The 22,743-nt window shown below is 46.3% G+C and overlaps 3 protein-coding genes across 3 annotated transcripts; 2 read left to right on the top strand and 1 right to left on the bottom strand.

Moving 5' to 3' along the window:
• Positions 1-3,334: 3,334 nt before the first annotated feature.
• On the top strand, positions 3,335-4,972 carry LAJ45_08968 (uncharacterized protein; the record flags this gene model as incomplete). The annotated part of the gene is made up of 1 exon (XM_046118516.1): positions 3,335-4,972. The coding sequence occupies one exon, from the start codon at positions 3,335-3,337 to the stop codon at positions 4,970-4,972; it is 1,638 nt and encodes a 545-aa protein (XP_045968193.1).
• A 5,970-nt stretch (positions 4,973-10,942) lies between these two features.
• LAJ45_08967 (uncharacterized protein) lies at positions 10,943-12,539 on the bottom strand (the record flags this gene model as incomplete). The annotated part of the gene is made up of 3 exons (XM_046118515.1): positions 10,943-11,007; positions 11,073-12,163; positions 12,220-12,539. 3 exons carry the CDS (start codon positions 12,537-12,539, stop codon positions 10,943-10,945), a joined length of 1,476 nt encoding a protein of 491 aa, XP_045968192.1.
• A 9,280-nt stretch (positions 12,540-21,819) lies between these two features.
• Positions 21,820-22,085, top strand: LAJ45_08966 (uncharacterized protein; the record flags this gene model as incomplete). Its single annotated transcript, XM_046118514.1, has 2 exons — positions 21,820-22,032; positions 22,083-22,085. 2 exons carry the CDS (start codon positions 21,820-21,822, stop codon positions 22,083-22,085), a joined length of 216 nt encoding a protein of 71 aa, XP_045968191.1.
• Between the last annotated feature and the right edge of the window lie 658 nt (positions 22,086-22,743).

Genomic DNA, 22,743 nt, shown 5'->3' with positions numbered 1-22,743 from the left:
TATGGGTGAAGATTTCAATCGGGCTGATCGATCTCGAGGAGTTGGATAACTGTCTGTTATAGATATTGGTTATCGTGAAGGTGGAGTGGGAGTTTGGGGAGGTTGGTAGGAAAAGGTTGACTGAGATGAGGTCTCCTCTGTGGGAGGGGGTAGCTGTTACTGAGTTGCGTTCGAGGAGGTGATTGGAGACGTAGGTGCAGGTGGATATCTTGTCTTCTGCGTTGGATGGGGAGGGGGAGTACAGTGTGAATGAGGGGGCGTTGAGGGGTTTTCCTTTGAATAGGGGGGTTCTTGAATCGCGATAACGTGGGCTTTCGAGACTGCGAGGGAGGAGAAGAGGGATATGAAGACATTATTGCTCCCAGCGCAATTATGTTGTATGATGCGTAGAAATGGTGTCGGGGGACTGTTGAGGTCTCCTAACATTTAGGCGTTGTTGAGGTCCATCTCCGTCACCGAGGTCTGGGGAATCTCGGTGGCTTCTTCGTCGGGGTGAGTGGATGGGGAGCCAATTGGGGCGAAGATCCGGCCTCCGTCTCTCATACCGTTATTGGCCGAGTCTTGTCTCTGGAGGGCGAGTTTGTGCGGGCAGGAGGATACGAAGGCTGAGTGAGGGCCTCCGCAGTTAGAGCATTTGGACTGTGAGACATCGCAGCAGTCCATTGTTGATGTGTTATATCCCTGGCAGCTTGGGACGGGGCAGCGGTGTTCCGCTTTGGTGTGGGAGAGAGTGCAGTAGGGGCAGGTTGGGAGTTCTTGTTTGCATCCTTTGATGACGTGGCCGAACTTGTAGCAGTGGGAGCATTGGGTTCCTGCTGAGGCTGACCACATGATGGCGCACCGGCGGGGACGGGAGAAGAGGCGTATGGTTGTACCGATGACGCCGGCTTCGGAGCGGGAGACACTGATAACGATGGTGGAGGAGGTTTTGGCGTTGCGGGTTGTATCATCGGCGACGAGGAATCTGCAGGATGAGGGGGTGATGCCTGTGGCTAGACGGACGGCTTCGGGAAAGGTGGCTTGTAGCGTGGGTTTGTCGCGGATGCTGTATAGGGGGACCCCGTGTACGGCGACGTCGATGGTGTCAGGCGCGGGGCGGAAGGAGGTGTAGAGGTTGTCGGGGGTGGGGATTTTTTGGTTGAGTATAGCGGTGAGGCTGTCATAGAAGGGGGCGAAGGTGGAGTTCGAGACTGTCGGGGCCGCGAGAATGGTTACTGTGCCTTTAGCATTGATGGTGACTGAAAGGGCGGTGGCAGGGGCGACGAGGCCTTGTCTCGCTAGGAACTGCCCAAAGAGGATGGGGAGTTCAGCTGTTAGGCGGTCGGAATCGGGGATGAGGGTGGGTGTGGTCTTTGTGGCGAAAAACCGGCGTTTATAGGTCGGAAGGGGTGCGTCCTTGGGGGGAGATCCTGCAGCCTTTTCGTTCCTTTTCCCGCGTCGTCTTTGTGGCCTAGTTGGTTGTGCGGGAGGGGTTGTTGCCGATCTGATGGCGTCGGCGTAGGAGGAGGGTCTGGGGTTGGGGGGGAAGGGTGGGTGGTGGTTACTTTTGGGGCTGGGGGGGGCAGGGGGGGCTGTGGGGGCCTGGGTGTTGCGGAGTTGGGAGTTGATGTTATCGAGGCGGTTGAGGATGCGGGGGTCGGGGGAGCGCTGGTGGCGGCGGACCTCCTCTTGGAGGTCTTCGTGGTCCTGTTGGAGGGAGGCGATATCGCCTGCCATGGTTGCGTTTTGTTTGGCGATGCCGCACAGGAGGGTGATGACGAGTCTGGTTTCGTCCGAGGTGTTGGGGTTGGCCAGGATGGCGATGGTGAGGGCGGAGAGGGCGGTATTGTTGGCTATGCCTACAAGTTCTTGGTCGAGGTTGCCAATTCCAAGGGCGTCCAGGGCCTTGGTCATGTCAGGGGTGGGGCTTGGCATTTTGAAGCCTGAGTTTTACAGAGTTTTTGGTGGGGAATGTTGGTTGCCACGCAAGGTTTTGGTGGTTATTTTCAAAAAATAAATGAATAGCGGAAGAGAGGATGGCTTTTCATGCCCTAATGTTCCACCATTGTAGCAACAGTTTCCATGGCAACGGTTGCTGCATAGCAACCCACCACCAATCGCTTCACGTGATACGGCAAGAAATGATGGGTAAGTGTTATGAACGGCTTAGCCGACTACAAAAGTACAATCTAACTAGAATGCCAAGGAAAGTGCTTAGTCATCCCATGACAGTAAGGGACGGCGTTTGTAAAAGTTTTATGGACGGCGTTATTAAAATGTGAGATCTCCGCTCTTTCATGGTGCTCTGGGTATGAATAATTGTTTCAAGGCTTTGCTTGAGTCTGACATGTTCTAGTGATCAACGCAGCTTCCGTTGGGAGTCATGGACTATCACTCGCCATCTAAATCCGCAACATAGAGGGCTGTGGGTTCATTTTCATGATTAGATACTATTACATATAGTAGAGGTTAGATGAGATTGTGGTGCTCTTCGCCGGGGCTTGTAGTTCGCAGGTCTAGACATTAGATACCTGTCTGCATAGGGTGGGATCAATCAAATCCCGTCGTTATCCTGAATCCAAACAGGATCCTGTCCTGGAATTGTATCGTCTTGAGTTCTTTGTGTTACACTGGAATAGCGCTGCACAAGTAGAGATTGCAAGTGTGCAAAAGAGTATCAAACTGCCGTGCTGCAATTAAGGCACAGAGATCAAATCTCCCGTAAGCATTAATAATGGGAAAAATAGTTGCAAATGCGTTAGAGCCATCGAAGAAGCACGCGTCCTCACTAACGGATTCAGGATATACATTGTGATTATTAGAATAGCTCTTACTGTGTTGATTCCAGAATTGTATTCATTGTAAAAGACAAATTCTACAAAACATTATTTCTCCGATGGTTGGTGGCTGATGTGCTATCGAATGGCTCAAGTCCGTTCGTGAAAACCCGTTGTTCCTCAGTGGCCTTGAATAGGTTGTGGGGGAATACCTCCGGATGTCTATTCTCGCAATTTGATATATGTCACATGTTGTTTCAAATATGATGTTTTGAAACATTTTCTTTGCAATGTCATGTGGGGTAAATTGTAGTACGTATGTACTCAGAGCAGGCCCTGGCCTCTTAGATGATGGACCACCTTCACAAGGAGGTTTTCCAGTACCACGACCCACAGTCCAACACCTCTCCAAAAACGCATTTTCACAGTAATAATGACTCTGCCCCCCACATTAATATTCCAGGGTTAGGGTTCCACCTTCAGCCCCCGATTACTCAGTGCCCACGCACCCATAAAAGACCACATCTCCTATCAATTCCCTCCGCTCCCCGTAGCTCCCCAGCTACACAGACAGCACAATGCGCATAAAACAACGCGCCCGCACCCCCCGCACCTCCGACGGCACATGCACACCAAGCACAGCGCTCCCGGAGACCGCCCGTCTTACCCTCGAGAACACGCGTATCAGCACCGAGAACACACACCTCAGAGAGCAGGTCGCGCGCCTCAGCGCCGAAAACACCCGACTGACGGTGGAGAACGAGGAGCTGATTCAGTGCTGCAATGGGCTCCGTGCAGCAGAGAAGAAAAGCCAGCGTCTTTTGCAGAAGCGGGGGGAGCTGGCGGAGCAGGACGAGGACGTGGCGAAAGACCTGAGGGTAGGGGATCTGCATGTGGAGGGGTGGGTGGAGGAGAGTGAGGGGCTGAAGAGGAAGGTGGCGCGCATTGAGGAGGAGTTGGGGTGTCTGCGGGCAGCGGGGAGAGTTGTTGCGACCGTGGTGGCGGATGATGATGGACACCGGGCTGCTCCGGGCCTGTTGGGCGCGGAAGCGGGGGCGGGGGCGGGGGCGGGGGCGGAGAACACGGAGCTTTCGGCTGCGGACGGGCCATCGTCGGCTGAAGAGGTCGCGTCGATCCGGATGAGGCTGGAACCGGCAAGTACAAGCACCTATCTCGAGGCGCCAAAAGAACATGATGTATGCCTTGATAAAACCTATCCGCACCAATTGCAGAACACATCTACGCCAGCGCCACAGCTAGACCACAAGGTATCGCAATTCCCACCTACGAACATCCCGGCGGATCAGGAGAGCATCTCGCAGGGGAATCCAGAGGCGGCCCAAGCCGGCATCGGACTCGCCACAATGAGAGAACAGCTAGAAAGGGTGAGAGCAGAGCTACAGAGAGTAACGGCGGAGAAAGAGGCGCTAGACGCGCCCCAGAAAGAGAACGCGGGACACAAGCGGCCCAACCGCGAAAACGCGCCGCTACTGAAATACATAGTTGAACTGGAGGGGAAGCTGAAGAAACAGACCTCCAAAGCCCGGGCAGCGGAGGAAAGCCTGTCACAGATGGCAATCAGGCTGTTGGCCGCAATGAACGGGCACGATGCGGCAGAGGCGGAGAAGAAGGACCTGCAGTCCAGGAACATGGAGCTGGCGTCGGAGCTGGAAAGGACGAGGAAGGAGCTTACGTCAGAGCTGGCAACGGCGAAGACGGATATCAAGTTTAAGGGTTGCGAGATTGCGAATTTGAAGTCGAGGAACACGCAGCGCTCCCAGCTGTTGAGGGCGGTGCAGGATGAGCTTGAGATGAGACGGCTGAATGATGAGGAGCTGATGGAGGAGAATGAAAGAATATTATCATTGCTGGCCAGGGCGAACGAGGCAAATGAGGCCAACGAAACAAAGAAAGTAAATGGGCAAAATGAAATAGATGAGGGAAACGAGGGAAACGAATCAAATGAAGAAAATGGGGGAAATGACGCGGAAGAGGTGAATCAAATAAATGAGGTGAATGGTGTGAATGAGGAACAGAAGTCAAATGAGAAGAACGATGAGAATGAGAAGAATGAGGGAAATGACGGGAACGAGGGAAACGAGAACCAAATCAAGGAACTGGCGGAGGAGGTGATGGAGGAGGTGAACGATGTCGAGCTTCTGGATAGTTCTGACGACAGCCAAAGAAAAGTTGATGAAATTGATATATTGCGGTAGATAGAGCGCAGATAGTGATGTCCCTGGATGTAGGGGTTATTTCGTTTCCGTATCCTATGCCCTTTCATGATAGTCATCGCATAGGAGGTGCTTGCCATTGCCTATAAGTCTTCAGCTGAGGAAACTCTTTGAACATTGTGTTTCAACTCCTCAATATCTCTACCGGCGCAGTACATCAGATATCCGATACACATGTATTTAGCGTTTATGTGCTAGATGTTTCTTATTTCTTCCCTATCCTTTGATTCTTCCTCCACGTGTGTGTGTAGTCATTTCATTTCTGATTCTAGGTACAGAATGGTCGCATAAAGTATAAACTATGGCGTAGATTCTTCCTCCACGTATTGTCATGCATATTATATAATTACTATAGCTGGTGATTGGATAAGAAACACTCATGAACCATTGGCGGGAAGCCGTACCTACGCTAGTTTCGTTAACTATGGTCTTCCAAGTTTTAGACATGACCACCTGTAGAATTACTTCCAACACACTAGTTAAAATCGTAATCGATGTTTCTATCAGTTAAAGGTCGGGTGTCCCTAAATATATCTTAGCTTCTCCACTTGGCCAAGACAGAGCTAGACTTCGATACTATTTCAGACATCACAGGAAGGCGCTATCAGACATCTCACTGGGCGGCCCAATTCGTCCACTACCCTAATAGCACCCGGCGCGTTTGGGCTGAGTACGGCCTCTTTTTCAACGGGCCTGGCCGGGTATGGCCTATATGTTCACCCGGTATCCCCAGCTGTTTGGGGGGTGAGAAAAAGTTACCTCATCATTAAAAAAAAGATAGTACACTTCCCAAATATCATCAATTTTATATGAAAGGAATGACATACCTCCCGGTTTGTACCCCATAAGAGGCGCGTTCGCCCGGGTTGGGTACAAACATTCCGTGGCCGGGCCAGGTTGGTTGCGGACCCCTTTGGCGCCCGGTGTACCCACTGAGATCTTTGAGCGCTACATAGAAAAATCCCAAAGATGGCTATCTGGTATGCGCCGGCTGGCGCGAGGGAACAACTAGAATCGAGTGATGCCTTATGATGATGAATGCCATGGTTTTATGTCTTGGCGTTGTGCCGGTGGACAGCACCCATCATGCCTTACTGCTAAAGAATTTGCAGACCACGCATCAGGAGGCAATGACGCTTGGCCCAGGATCCGGCGCGAACGAACTGCTGCGTCTGATTAAATGCCGTCCATACATATGTAGAGTTTGATGGGATTGAGGTTGCGTGCACGGTCCTACATTAATTACACAGTTTCGTCACAAGAGCTTATTTGACTCATATCTTTTGGATGTCATGCCCAATCACAGAATATCTGGATGACTATCAGGGTCTTTTAGCTGTGCGAGTCGAACAGAAAGTCGAGCAGATTGGACAGAAAGTCTATCTATTTTAGGAATAGACTTGCAGTTGTTCAACCAGTAAGATGTGCAGGACTTTTTGTCCAAGTGCTCGATTTTCTCTCCAACTCGCCCAGCTAAAAGACTCCAATACCCAAGCTACGGCTCATGGGATGACACTGTGGTGTGCATCTTCACCAATGTTGTGGTTCTATTCCGACATCAACTCTTACCCAAAAATCTTGTTAGTAAACTACAAAGAACGTCGAAATCGGCACCTTTCTAACATATAGCTCCAGAACACGCCATCTCAAGACAAAATTTGTACAGTTAGTCGCAACTTAGTTATTAGTAAAATCGCTTCACACTCTTTAACCCCGAAATATTCGTTGTAGAAGTGATACATAGTAGAGATTTTTGTTCGGTTATTCTCAGGAAATGCACCAAGACCGCTTCAAAGTTACGTACAGCGACATCCAAAAAGTGATCGGATATGTCTCGCTTAGAAATCTGAGACACTTGGCGATGTCGACCCACCCCCTATCGTCAATTGCAAACGCCGTAAAGAAACTTAAAACTTAAAGGGTCGACCAAACTTAAAGGGTCAACCAAACGGCAAAACAGACATGACGGTAATCAAGCCAGATTCAAAGCCACTGCCAGTGGGAAAGAGATCTCAAACCTCCGAGGCCCAACGCTCTATGATAATTACTCTACACGAGGAGGGGTACCCATTAAATAAAATAGCCGAGAGAACAGGTATACCAAAGAGTACCTGTTTTTCAATTGTCAAACGCGATAAACAGCACAGAGAAGCCAGTGCAAAAACTCCCTATACAAAGAATGCAGCTAGGAGTGGTCGTCCATTGAAGTTTAGCTATAGGGAGAGACATTTCCTTATCTGGACAGCACGTCGATGCCGTCGTACCGCTCTCAATCAGCTTATTAAAATCCTACCTAAATCAATCACAATCAATACTGCTAGATCCTATTTGTCACGGGCAGGCATCCATAGACGAAGAGCAAGGAGAAAGTCTTTTCTTAAAAAGGTTCACATGGACAGGAGATTGAGTTGGTGTAAAGGACGAAGACATTGGTCATTGGAGGATTGAGGTGATATTATCTGTACAGACGAGTCAAGATTTGAGGTCGGATTTCATGCAGGCACCTGCTGGGGTTCTCGAGCAAAAGGGTAAGAAGATTTACCTGACTGCCTTCTACCTACATTTAAGAGTGACAGGACCTCGGTTATGATTTGGGGGGCGATCAAGTTGGGAACTAAAGGGCCAATGTTTATTTTACCTTCTGGATCGCTCAAAGGACATGATTATGTCAAGCTGTTCATCATTCCGGCACTCTATCCCTTCTATACCCAAACCAGAAGACAAGATGGAGAGGCAATGGTCATGGAGTGTAACGGAGCCATTTCAACTGTCTGGTGTATGAGTACACACAGGGCCCGGTTACATGCTGAGAGTTATTGTTAGAAGCCAGTTGCACAGTGACATGCAAGTACCGGCAGTGTGGTTAGCTACCAACTGTCAGAGTAACTACATTCTGAGCGCTAGGAAGAGGATCTACTCATGGGAGCAATGACTGACGAGTCTGCGCCTCGCCAATGATTAGAAGGCTAGCCAGAGTGAAGCTCTGAGTGCTCAGCGATCCTCCACATCCTCTGAGCATTGGAAGTCCGCCAGTAGTGGAAGAGACTATGCCTGGGAAGTCTACAATAAGCGGAAGCTCTACAGCAATGATTAAGCTTACACCTGAGCGGCAGCTCATTCATGCAGGCCCCTAGTTGTGTGGCAACAAAGGCTGCAGGTGTTACAAAGGCTTTGACTAAGGGTGGTTGCCTTCGGAATCGGAAGCACTCGCTGACGCTTAGAGAGAAGCGGGGTAGCGATGGTATTGCTTCCCTTCCACTAGGAGGCAGCACCGGAACTTAGTAAGGAAGTAGGAGCAGAGAATAGAATCCTTTGGAGTATAAGTACTCAGGATCATTCCCGCCCAACTGACCTGATCCTCATCTTCGAGTAGACCATTATCGGTAGCAGAGCCCTTAAAGATTATTGAGATCTAGCGATAGTATCTTTGAATAAATCTGCACCTGATTTCTATCTTGCACGGCCGCATCTATTCTATTGGATTCTAGCGATACATAGATAGGCTGCCCCCGTTACATGGAGGACGGGGCTCCTATACACCGATCTGTAGTTGCCAAAGAAGCTAAGAACTGCCTTTTGATACAAAAGAATTCCTTGGCCTGCCCAATTGCCAGATTTGAATCCAATAGAAAACCTCTGGCAAAAAATGAAATACAGAATCGGCCAGAGAAACCCTTCAATTACCAAGAAGGATCAACTTATCAAGGCTCTACAAGAAGAATGGGATAGGTTTACCCCGGATGATTTTAGGAGGTTGATAGAGAGCATGCCTAGGAGAGTTATAGAATATATTAAGAGAAAGGGGGCCTCAACCCATTATTAAATATATTAATTGATGTATTTCGTTGCCATTCAAGTTTCGTTGCCATTTCGTGATATCCTCGAGTGTCTTCGAGGGGGGGGAGCAACGCCAATGTCTCAGATTGCTCAGCACGCTCCATGCAGGCGTACAATCACTTATTAACTGTTGCTGTACATATCTTCCTATACATTTGTTGAACAAACCTACGCCTTGAAATATATGTTATTCTACTAGCGATGCCGACAATACTATGGGTCATGTGATCGATTCTTTGCATGTAGCCTTCAGTATTTGGTGCTTAGATCTCAGAATAAGTAGTAGCGTGACCCATAGGATTGTTGGCGTTGCTCGCGCCGTTAGGGTTCGGACTTGTAAAATTACGGTAGCGTAATGTATTGTATTTTATGTATTTTACTGTATTTTTCCCAATAATATGGCGAAAAAATACAGACTAAGAAAACTAATCCTAAATAGGGAATGCAGGGGTGTAAATCACCAAAAATCACCCACTTTTCCAGCTTTTCGGCAGAACTGGTTTATGTACTGTTTCTCTTTTATCAACTTCACTAGCCTTCCTCTCTACCGCGGCAGGAAATGCATCAATTGATACATTTTCCATACGAAAGCAGCTTGCAAATGTATCAGTTGATGTATAAGCTTGTCGAGGCCTCAATAAATACATCAGGCTACACATTTGCTGACGATTTTACCTACACTGGCACCTTTACCTACTGTCGACAATTTTACCTACACTTTTCCCTACTACTGACTGACAATGTTCCACAGGAAAGTCGTAGGGAAAAGTGCAGGCAAAACGGTCGACAGTACTTCAAAGTAGGGAAAGATATTGGTAAGGTTGTCGACAGTATATACTTAGTAGAGAAAGATGTAGGTCAGATCGTCGACAGTACTATGTACTTAGTAGAAAAAGGTATAGGTAAAATCGTCGACAGTAGGGAAAAGTGTAGGTGAAATCGTTGGCAGTACTTCAAAGTAGGGAAAGATGCTGCTAGTGGTAGTGAAATAATCAACAGTATGTACTTAGTAGGGAAAAGTGTACTAGGTAATATCGTCGATAGTAGGTAAAGGTGTAGTAGGGAAACTCGTCGGACTGCGAATACTAGTAGTACTGTTTTTGGTATTTCTTGTCTCTACTGATTATTGACTTAGATATTTTTGCATCTCCAGTTTGGCTACATATACCTGATAGTATTGAGTCAGCTTATACTACGTATTGCTTGTACTAGTAGTAAGTGCTATATATTGAAAAGATATAATGGTACAGGTGGTAAGCTCCAGGTCTAAGCTAGATAATCGGAATGATTCAGGTTCAATCCCTCCACATTCGTTTGTTTTGCATCGTGGCAGAACTCGGAGTGTTCTTCGGTATGATGCATTTACTAATCCCTTTACCGATGCCTTTACTGATGCCTTTACTGATGTCTTTACTGATGCCTTTACTGATGAATTTCAACCCGTGATTCAGAAATCTGGCGCTGTTTGCATTTCTATTTTCCTGGTATAAGTAATTCCCGGACTCTTGGCAAAACGAGACTGTGATTCATTAAGAATGCATTGGTTGATGCGTTGGTTGATGCATTATCCACACATTTTAGGAAGAAGGCTTGATAAATTGACTGACAACTTTCACTGATGCATTTATGATGCATTTACTGATGCATTTCGTACCATGGTAGAGCCTACGCATAGTGACCACGTTTGGTTTGGTCTTTATCGGCGTCTGCACCTCTCCTTTTCAGGTCTCATGGCCTTGGCAGCAAGGGTGCCGTATGTATGGTATTATTGATACATACAATACTTGTATAGTACGGTCTTTTATTTAAAATACGTATTTTACCGATCCCTACGCGTGGTGTGTTTCCCTACCCTGAAGGTTTTGTGGCAATTGATAAGGAATTGAAGGTTAGGAGGGTTGCCAATTTTGGCACGTGGTTTGGCGCGAAGACGGTGTTTTATGTCCAAGAACTATATGAATGGATGAATTTATTGATGAAAGTGAGAAAGAGAATGTATATATACATATATCTCAGATACAGCAAAATACTAGCCGGTGAGTCCCCTTTAGCACAGGGCAAGAATCAAACCTCTCTTACTTCTCATACCGATCGCAATGATCGAATTATCAGATCTCAAAGGCGCAACCAACGAGCATTAATCACGATCAAACATCTTCCCGTACCGTCTCTCTCTAAACCTGGACACAAGTTACGTCACTGAGAATCATCTTGGCAACAGAATGAAAAGCACCGGCTGCCACACCAACGAAAATCAAACAGAGGTAGACTCTGATTATGAACGATAACCGCGGCATATACCGGGGCTCAATGTCCAACACCCTTCGAATGATTCCTAGGTAGACTGAATCGAGTATTAGGAAGGCCGGTCCAAAATATTGGCCAATAACCAGCCAAGAAATTGTCCATGCTTTTTGAGGTCCAGTGCTTTGTTTCCCGTCAAACCTTGTCAGAATGTAGATTATATATTCTGGAGCCGGAATTACTATTAACGCGAAAACGGTTGCGATTCCAAATGTGATGTGTATCTTCCGTCTCGATCCCTTAGGTGTCTTATAGAATCTTGCGATGAATCGCATCATCCAGAGCGAGCTCTGGTCCATGTTTCTGAAGCTGAAGATGTTGCCGTTGGTAAAGAACGATTTGTAATAATAGAGTGAGTTCGAAGGGCATGAGAAATCTCCGTAGGCCTCCCCAACAGCCCCATCGACCAAGTCCCTTAAACGCTTCGTGGAATCTGGCGTACTATTCGCTGGTTCTTTCACGGTAACAGCTACACCAACCTCAATCTTATCGCTGCTCGATGGTTGGCATTCCGCGGCCGGAGCGCTTGGATCGCTGATTCCCCCGTAGTGGACAAAGTAGAACGTCGGGAACTGTGGGGTGAAGAGAGAGGAGATAAGGTTTGATAGAGACATGAGAATATATGGAATCACGCTGAGGGAGTAGGCAGCGTATCCAAACCTTTCAAGTTGTTTCCCACGGGCAGAGTATAGCTCGAAACACCCGTATAGTATTTGAAGAATTGCTATCAAGGCCGTGAGGAAACTGAAGTTTGCGAAAAGTGCCTGGTCCCTTTGAGTGTTGGTATGGCTTTCCTCGGGTCCCCCAAACAACTTAACCTTCAACCGCCGGAGGAAATTGGGGTTTGGAGGAGGTGCCTGGTCCCGTGGACTGTTGGTAGGGCCTCCCTCGGGTTCCTCGAGCGACTTAACCTTAAACCACGGGGGTACCATTACAATAACATCGTCCTCGCCTTGATTCGGGGACCGTTTGACTAGATCTCGATAGTAGCCGTGAAATACGTGGTGTTTATGCGATAAAACAGTCGGCATCCTGAAGCCACATGGTCAGCTACGTATTATCTCATTCTGTTCCATGGCAATTCTTACCGATTTAGACGTTTAACCTTTTCGGCTGGGACTACCATACACAATGCACCGGCCCGATGTGCGGCATTGAGGTGAGTCGATTGACCCTGGGAATATTTCAATATTCCAACGATAGCCCGAACGATCCCGGAGAAGGGCATGACAATAGACGAAATGGCAACAAGCATCGACTCTAATCCACCACTGCCAGGGGGGGTAACCACTGTAAAGGCGTGTAGCACGTAATTCAATAGAAAGAACTTGACGACGTCTATCCAGACCGCGGGCCTACAGACAAGTTCTCCGCTCTCTCCCTGCACGATTCTGCCTGTGTAGTCCATTTGAACGGGAATAGGAGACAAGGAGGATTATATATAATCCAAGATGGTTGGGCCAGAAAAAAGCGGTTGAGTGCAATGTTTGATTTGGGGGAGATGGATCAGTAGAAGTAGGGCGAATTTGTGGGTTTTCCTGGTGGAGAGGCTCGCTAGACAGGGGACCAGCGTGCTTTATATATATTAAGCATATTGTCTTGCCTTAGAGCAATAGAAGACCTGGAATATCCGCCAGCACAACTACCTACTACACAGAGAATGCGAGCTGAGTAAAATTGAGAGGTAGCACCTGCTAATAAAGACTTTCACATCCCCCCATAAAAAAAAGCACAAACTTGGTCAACTTGCTCCTTGACTACAGTCGCTCACCTACTGACGGCGGATCCTGTTTGATGGTTCTGTTTACAGTAATTTGCCCTTGGCGTCCAAAATCTAATTCTTTTATTGGCCTCAAATCCCTGACCGCCATCAGACAGGATCCGCCTTCACCCCGTGAGTGACTGTACATGAAGATGATTCTCCGATACCCGATCGCCCTGGGGCTGGCAACAGCGTATGCAATAGCAGTCCATTTTAAAATGACCAGTAGGCACCGACGGTGTAGCTCAGGGCCGGGCCCTGAAATGGTTCGGATCGTAACGATTTTGATGGGACGGGGAGACTTTTCACGGCCTTTTACTGAACGCCTGAGCAGTGGTAGCAAAAATTACATATGTTTCTCAGATTATTCATGTACGATTCCGAAAGAGGGTATGACCCAGGTCCTCACGTTTTACGGCGGAGGGGTCCTCGACTCGGTCCTAACACTGGGACTCCGACTCCGACTCCATGTCCGGTCAGAACGGGTCGTGGTTCGTTACAATAGTGGGCTCCGTAGACTCGTAGGTAGCTACATCGGGCGGGGCGCATTCCACAAATATCAAGAATACCTAATCTGAAACTACTCTACACCCCCGTTGGTGAAGGAAATTAAAAGCTACGCTTTATGATAGGATTGTCAGTCCAACTTGATTCGTTCTTTGAGATTCCTGATAATCGAAAAATGACCTGTGTTACCCCGATCCTGCATCGATGGATACGCAGCTATCCCTTAGATGTATGAGACATTTGGAGAAGCTCTCTCATGCATTAGCGCGAGCTGGCGGTCATGTGGCCTTGAGTTTGGCTGTTAAAAAGTCCTGATAAGCAGTTTGCTGCATTTATCGGTCTTTGGAATACTCAGAGATGCCAAAAACTTCGCAAGTTGCTGCTTTATTACAGTAAATCGTTTCCAAGGTAGGCCACACTAATGCATGAGAGGGATTCTTCAAGTGTCTCATACCGAGTGATCATATGTCTAAGGGATAGTGGGTTGGGTAGAGGGCCATTTCCTTTTACCCAAGTAACTGATATATCTTGGGTAGAAAAATCACAACTGCTTCTTTTAATGAGAAATTATTCTGAGAGAGTAGTGACATAAATGCTTTCGGAGAGGTACTCCAAATATACTGTTATTCTATGCCCAACAGCTACTACTTTATGCTCAGAACCAAAAACTCTGCCTGTCAACCTCTTACAGGGTAATATTCAGTAGGTTAGGTTGGTTGGGTACTCAGAGATTCTGACGAGTTGGGTGGGCCGGGTCTAAGCTTTCTTCTGCCCGGGTATACCAATTGTGGGGCCTGGCTCTGCCCTGTTCGGGGTGAAGGATGAGCATATTTATAGCTCGTGAAGAGTTTAGTTGATAATAAAGAGATATGAAAGAGAACGAGAGCGAGCTCAGCTAACAGGAAAAGAGAAAGATAGGACAGGAGCCCACCACGGCCTGGACCCTTGGCAGGCCGAAGCTCGTTATCTCCTACACACAAGAACACCCGCGTGAAAAAAATGAGGAAACATTGTTGCTTACCTCTGGGCACTCGTTATTTCGTCACTTTTCTCACAGAAAGATTCTCTTATCAGATTCTTTGTATTTACCCTCAATACCCTGTACACCCGCGTGAAATAGGTGTGTTTATCTTATCAGATTCTCGGTATTTATGGTTAACCCGGTACAACGAATCATGCGCAGGGATGTGTCAGCGGAAGAAGGAATTATTATACGCATCCTTCAGGATCAAGGCCGGGATACCCACTCAAATGTCTCATATCTGATGCTACTTAGCTAGTAGCAGTTGAAAGGGAGGAGGGGAATCTTTATGCTTGCTTTTTGAGATCACGAAACATCGATCGAAGTGTTATAATGGAAGTGATGTGCGAGCCTTGGAGTGTGATGATTCAACAGCCCAGGTGTCTGCGGGAACAGGAAAGGACATGCATATGTAGGAACAACGAAACTTTCTACTCGATAGGCACTTGTTTACGAACTAGTCATGAGGAAGTAAACCTGCTCGTTTCAGAATCTTCCGTGGGTCTTAATCGAAGTTCATGTCGGTGACAAGAATACGTACTTGAGGTAAATACTTATCCCTCATTATGTATAATGTGCTCATCCTGTGGAGACAAAAAAAAGCAAATAATAGGCGTGGTTAATGCTGAATCAATCTATCTCTTGAAATCACTATTCCAGGCGACTCGCAAATACCCCGGATTCGCCAATGGACTGCTTGCTCCATATATTGGGGGCGGGATTGGTTTATTGGTGAATGGACTGAATAAAGGGTGATGAAATTGAGTCTTTAAATTAACTCGAGAATGATCTGGGCTCTACTGGAGCTCATAGGACCCCAATAAGTGGCTGTAGGGGTCGCTGAAGCTGATAGGGACCACAGGATATCACATATCAGGCGTCAATTATTAATACCGAGCTCTTAAGCTCGCTAAAAATCTTGAAGATGCTAATTCTTTTTGTAACTTTGGACTTTAGGGTCGAGAGGTTTCTAATAATTGTAGAGACCGTTCGGGATTGATAGAAATCATTAATAGTTGTGAGTGATGAACTGTTTGTCCTAGTAAAACCACAGTCTTCCCAGGTCATTCGCGAATAGACTGGTCCAGCCACTGATTTATGAGCCTAGAAGTCCATTCGCGAATACCTCAAGTCCATTCACGAATCCGTCATATCCGTCAACGGCCCGGAGCATCACCGCCCCTGACCTGTGCCGCGACTTATGACCCACACTGGACATTAGTCCGAGTTCAAGTCAACTGCTTATGAAGTATGATTCGAAGTCTGGCGCGTACTATGTATATACATACTTACCACACATTCTAATTAATGTCGGATACATGAGTAGCGTCGGGGTCTGAATGTTATAACTATACTTGTAGTCATAACCGAAATCTTTGTAAAGTTGAAATTCGAAAGTGGTATGATATCAGAACCCATTTCGTGGTATGTATATAAAACCTTTGCCGTTGAACACCACTCCCTAAAGGGGAGAGTAGGCTTTGTGTAGGTAAGCGGGGATTATGTAGGCTAGGCCTCTACCTGGATTTCGGGGATAGCCACAAGACAAGATGTCTCGAGCTATCGTTTCGAGACTTGCCACATAGTAAATATGGGTCAGGTCTAATTGTGGATCACGTGATTATATTATATATAACAGGGGGGGAAAAACCCGAATTTACTCCACCCTAAGCCTGATGCCCATTGTCGCTTATCACCTCATACATACTTCCAGGCACTCATACAAGGTACCGCAGTGCTCCTCCGGTCTTTCTTTGCTGTGTAGTCAGGGAATAATCTTTGCAATACGTTGAGGAGGGAGATCAGCTCCAAGAACCCAATATCGTCATCCATAGTAGCCAATATTTCCTGACTGAACTGGTTCACCCACGGGGTTTCGCGAGCGAACTGTCTTCGTGAATGAGCCGTAAAGCTCAGAAGCATACTATTCATCATTCTGAGGGAATGTGAAAGTTATCATAGTGCAGGTTTGGAGATATATAACTTTACTTACGATGAACTACCTTTCTTCAACCATGAACTATTCTTTTCTCACACATAGAAACTCGGGGTAAACCAGAGTAAGAATACAGGCCATAAGTACCTGGCCCGGTCCGACCCGTTGAAGGGAACGCCCTACCTAGCCCGTACCCATCGGGTTCTACCCAGATGAGAAACAGGTTAGGTGTCACCCACGTGTGAGATGTCTTTAAGCCACGATAAAGCACAAACTCGATGTAATTCGGTCCCTATTCCCTGATAACAAAGAAGCAGCAAACTTTATCAAGCGATCCTTATGACAGCTCGTAATATAGCACTCACTGTGTAGAACTGGTATTAATGAGGGCCCACGGAAGTTCACTTTGTTTCAGGTGGGGATGCTCTCTAAAATTTTGTGATTATGATGCAAGGAATATATTTCACCATTGTACATGAATTATCACTCGACATGCAGATGAGAAAAAAAGGCTCTATCTCCAGCATAATACACGACAATGTTCCGCCATTTTACTTTATAAACCCCGATAAACTGTAACACGGACCCCGTTAAGCCAAGAACCGCACGAGGAGGACCGGGTTAGGGCCCGAGTCATCCAATAATTAGTAGGATACCTTACAATTCGTACCGTGGGCCGCTTGTTTCTATTGCTGAGACCAGTTAGACGCTAGGTGAAGCAGAGAATCTGGCCGGACTTCTTTCTTTCAAAATTTAGATTCGTTTGGAAGGGGAGTTTGCCACCCCTCCTTTTTTTCAGATTCTTACGTCCAACCCTAACCCTGTGCCAAACCAGCTTGTACCAAATCTTGAAGTTTCTGACTTCGATATCTCTGGATTTTATTAAGCGCTTATTACTTATAAGCATTAATAAAGATTCTCTTCTGCTCATAAACAGCGGTGACGGTGATACCCTAGTGAGTCCGACCTTTAATGAAGTCTAGCTACAGAATAAAGTCGGAATCACGAGCACAATATATACGTCTACGATGCCGTTTCCTTACTTCGTTAGTAGCGCAGGGCAAGGATACCATAGAGTAGTGTGGTCGAGGAGTCGAGCTGTCTCAAGTTCTTGCCTTGATGTTACAGGAATCACGGAACACTGTTCTAAGGGGATGGAGAACAGTGAGAGAAACGAGTAACGAGGTGTGATGCGAGGACGGTGGGGTAACGGAAGGACAAGCATAGAAATGTATCGGGTAGTGTGGGTGCACGCAGTGCTACCACACTAGTATTAGCCTATTGTGACGGCACACTTACTATTGAGTGTCTCACCCGAAACAGAATAGAAGTAGAGCTTACAGGTGCAGGCTGTTCTACTTAGGGAAGTAGGTCTAGGACAATAGTATGATACAGCCCAATGACTGGCAATTGCAAGGTTCAAGGTTACATATCGGAATTAGAATGGAGGACAGAACTATGCAGGGGCGCTTTTCTGACTGGGTTATCTTCAGGGCGTTATGTTATTCTATTATCGTAATACTAGATAGTATGGGAGAGCGGGCCTTGGTATAGGTTCCAACATGTATAAATAGAGTAGGATTCTCCGAATACTTAGAGGCATCATCAGCCAACAAGTAAAGGGAATCCGGTTTACAATATCATCAGTTTAAACGCTACAGAATTATCGCTTAGCATTGGTCATTTCCCCAAACACTTGAGCTTTTCTCTCGAGCTCTACGAACCCAGGTTGACCACGAGTCGAGTTGGCTCGAGCCCTATCGATGTCGCGACTTGAGCTATTTGTATGTCTCCATTGTTAGGTATTCGGACCCATGGGATAGTTTTTGGGTAGATATTCTATCACTTATTTTTGTCCTGTTTTCAGTAGAGTTTTTAATATGTGCAGGAATACCTATAATCAAGCAGAAATGGGACCTATTTTCCACAAATACATTCATCATTTAGCTCGAGATTAGCTTGAGAGCTTGAGATTTTTCCCACGAGCACGAGCCTAACCTTCTACGAGTCGAGTTGGCTCGAGCCATGGCCAGGGCTCGACTTGAGCCGTCTCGTCGACCACACTACCATCGAGCGAATTTAAACCACTCTATTGCACTCTACCGGGATGTGTTATTTGTGGATATTTGTTTGTGGGTATGGAGATTTGGAGAATGATAATGGCACAAGTTTATTGAAGTTGTCGAGATTTTATCTCGACATACCAAACGTACTGAAGAAATATAGCTAGAATGAGAGGAGGTAAAGCAAGAAAAAAGAGAAAAGTCTCGAGACTTTGTGAAACATGCGAGTGATCGCCTGTGACTTTGATATTATTATCAAGGCCTGTTTACCGAACCCCGCCCAAAGATTCCGCACCCCGCGCCAAAAGACGAAGAATACTTGCAAAATCAAAGGTATCTGTGTGGCAACGCAAAAGGCCTCATCAGTTCGCTACCGCACCCTACAACCTCTAATTGATGGGATAAACGACCGAGGAATTCTAGGCCCTCACAGATGTTTTCTTTAGTTTACGAAGCTCTAGAGTTGATCGTTTGTGTCGTACTTCGGTTGCCCTTAAGTCATTGATACTATAGCCAAATTCACTAGGTGTGAACTAATATGTAATACTCATCTTTATGTTTTCTCGTGGGGGAGGCGTGCGATAATTTAAAATTACTAAAAAAAAATTAAAATCGTTACTGGGATCATAGTCAGTCTCATAGTAAGTAGAACAGATCTTTTCTAAAATATCTTTTAATACAAATAAATGATAAATGACACCATTTCCGCCAAATTCGGCTTAGTAATGTGCAGGAGACCAGTTGTGGTAGGGCTTAGGGTGCGCACTGCACTAAGGGCTCTGCTAAGCGGGTGCGGTCACAATCCCTATTTCTCTCCTGGCCGCCTATATAAAGGGTCTATTTTTGTATTTAGAAGGGATAAGCAAATTTACCTGGACGAATTCCACAGTTGTCCCGAGAGTAAGTCACAAGACAACGCCAGCCCTTAACGTCTCGCTACAAGTCTCGGGGAGTCTCGGGGAGTTTTGAGTTTCCTCTAACCAAACTTACTTCCTGGTTCACCCCTCAGTCATAGCTTCCGGGCTGCATACGATCAATAGGCCGCCAGCCAACCCACCACACTTCAAAAACTGAATGTAAAAAAATATGGGGGGTAATATAATGTAGCTTTGTCCAGGAATCTAACTGGCTCCAGCTTCGCTCTCCTAGCTACTCAGTTGCCATAGGAGTGTATTAGAGCGATTTGGCCAACGACTTCTGAACCTAAATATCTAGTTCTTAGCGATAGTTTTTGGTGTGAAAATGATATAACAACAGGCCTTAATAAAACCAGTCGTTAAATATAATGTGGTAATCGAAATTACTCCCTTTCAATTTCTAGATTTTTCGTTGTCATGAAGCGGGGTCTAATGATTAATTGGCGAGAGATTTCCCTGGCAAAACAGATTTATCGAGTGGCATTAAATGATAGATAATTAATTAATTCGTTTCCAGCAATGAAGGGAGGCATGATCCCATACATATATACAGCGGCGTTGGAATAGTATTGGTATTGATCAAGTACAGTAGTTTCTAGATCTCCTGCCTGATTGTGGCACATTTTCATGCGCAAGATATGAGCTGCTAAATATTAGGCATTTACAATCGACCAAGCTAGGGGCAACACCATCCATTCCTTCATTGGGCCTTGTTGTTTTGCTTCAGCCAGTCCATCACGTGAGTGCTAAGTGCAGTTGTCTTGGGCAACTCCTATCGTATCAACGCCAGTTCCGTCGCCCAGCCTGATGTCATTGTAGTCCCATGAAACAGCAAACACCGACGCCACCTCGTATTCCAATTTCCCTTCCTAGTTTCGTTTGCGGGTAAGGCATTTATCTTATCAACCCAAAGATTGGTTCACTTTATCGATGATGGTGCACCTAGTACCAATCATACTCTTTTACTTTCTCACGGCTCCTCATGGTGTCTGCGTTACGACCGCAAGCTGAGCTCGCGATGGAGGAACTAGTAAACGTGGTTGTTGACATGAGGTGTTTCGCAGGGAATAGAGCTGTGGAGCTTATAGATATTGCCGATATTGTGACTAGACAAATGCATTCACTGACCTGGCCTGACGGCGGGTGGGAGGTATATCTAGGTATGTATTCAATATTTTCTCTCTCCTGAACCTTGACAGAGAATGTATAGCGGGATTGTACCAGGGGACATTCACATTCAGGTGCTGTGTATCTCCGGGCGACTGCCCATAAGGTTTGAAATTAGAGACACTATCCCTTCGTCTGGCAAAAAATGCTGACCCCCCCCAAAAAAGCAAACTTTTGTGTGGCTTTACTAACAGATCCTGTTGTCTCTCTTATCAAATAATAGATCTCCCATACAAATTTAATTCCTCTATTATAGGGGGGTCAGCATTGCCAGACTAAGGGATAGACGAGAAACGGGGCAAAAGATGTCATATTATGGGCTTCACAATTTATTTTTATTTTTATTTTTTGATTCGGCAATAAAGAAAGAGAAAGAAAAAAAGACGTCAATGACTACTGCATATTGAATCAGTTACCATGAGTAATTCGTACCTTGTTTTGAGTGGGTTTGTGATACTTGTACTGCGCTGCAGGATGGCAGCAGCTCAGAGAAAGATTCAGTCCACCTAGAGAATGTGAAGTACTAGTGCTTAAGAACAAGTATTTATATTACCAAGGTAATAGTTACGGTTACTCAACCATTAGTCTCGGTATGGTCGGCGCCATTCCATACAAATAATTCCTGTATCGTCACGTCTTGCATTTTTAATTTTTATGCACAAGATGTAGTCGGGAGAGATCTGATACAAGACCTAGAGGATACCTTAATCTACAGTGTTCATCGTCGCTTGACGAACGCTGCCCTTAACGAATTGGCTGTTGCTTCACTGTTTCTTGCCATACTTGGAATCCCTGTTCGTCAAGTGGCAGTATTCGTAAAAGACTGTACATATCGTAGCTTTAAAACTCTAGCCGTCTTTACCAATAGGCGATTAGTATTCAAGCCAGTACCGTCAGATATCAATCACACGAGTCGGCAATAGGTGAAGAGCCTTATTGTATCCAGAATACGCAGGAGGTTTAATTTCTATATGTTCCGATAGGTCCCAAGACTAAATATAAGCCCTTCCAGACCGCGTTCTCAGGTTTTGCCAGGTTTCAACACACCAATCGCTAAGGGATCAGCGCCTTTCTGCCATACGAACAACCGTCGTCCTAAGCGTTCTATGTTTTAGTTCTTTCCCCCACGTCAGGCAAGAGCGTTTGGAAAGAGAGCCGTCTTTATAAAAGACCGTGCCTCCCCTCTCGCTTTTGTTCGGTCCGGGCAACTGTATATCTCCTTTTCTACGGTCACCCGCACGTCATTCACCTCGACTTGCCATGTATCTACCCGCTATCACCTTTCTCTTTTTCACTTTAGCTTACGCTGCCATCAATGACCCTTGCCATGTCCCTGGGCGTGGCTCAGGAGTTTGCGTTACCACCCAGAACTGCGCTCGCGACGGAGGGACAAGCACCCGTAACTATTGCCCGAATGATCCAGATAACGTACGCTGTTGCACAAAAGCGCCCTGTGGACCTTCTGGCCAGTGCGGAAGCTGTATGTGGACATCTGATTGTACTCCACCGACGTGGAGGCTGGGTCCAGGTATGTCCCGAATACACTTTCTTCTAAACTTTAATTAACGAAAAGAAAAGTAGGGGAATGTCCGGGGCCAGCGGGATTTAGGTGCTGTTTACCCAGGCCAGGTTTATGTTGATAGTGGGGGTTCGGATATATGTGGGATGTAAGGGTGAGAGGAGATAAATTGTATGAGAGCTACACCTCGCAAAATCAAAGTTTCCTTTTTATGATACATGTATATGTTTGGATTTGACAGCGAAGGCGGAAGTGGTAGGGCGAGATAGGAGTAATCGCAGGATGCTCATACTACTGGATCAATCATGCACTGTGCCTCATAAAGTACTTAGACCTCCTCTTCTCTCTCATGTCACCTTTGTCTCTATCATGATATTATCATGTCAACTTGAATTAGTGTTTCTATAAGCGTTCCGTTAATAAAGTATCAATTTCCAACAGTATATATATATCCCTAGAGGAATTTGATACCATTTGTTCGGGGCACACCGGCACCCCAAAGACCACTGGCAGTCAAATCAGGTCGGCAGGGCTCCTTTCTATCTGCCATCTCCCTGTCCTTTCTACTGTATTTTTCTTCTATCGGTGATTTGCACTTTGAGCACAGGTTATATTAAGAGTGAGTGGAGTTGCCTGGGCTATGGCAGAAAAAAATTTAAAAATACATGTAGTTGATTGATGCTCTAGGTACTTGTAACTCTTGGCGCAGAAGTCCTCTTC

This window comes from Morchella importuna (genome assembly GCF_003444635.1).
Source record: "Morchella importuna strain M04M26 chromosome Unknown Morimp01GS033, whole genome shotgun sequence".
Classification (NCBI taxonomy): Eukaryota; Fungi; Ascomycota; class Pezizomycetes; order Pezizales; family Morchellaceae; genus Morchella; species Morchella importuna.
The sequence above is the reverse complement of the archived record's forward strand: the minus strand, read 5'-3'. Positions and strand labels throughout refer to the sequence as shown.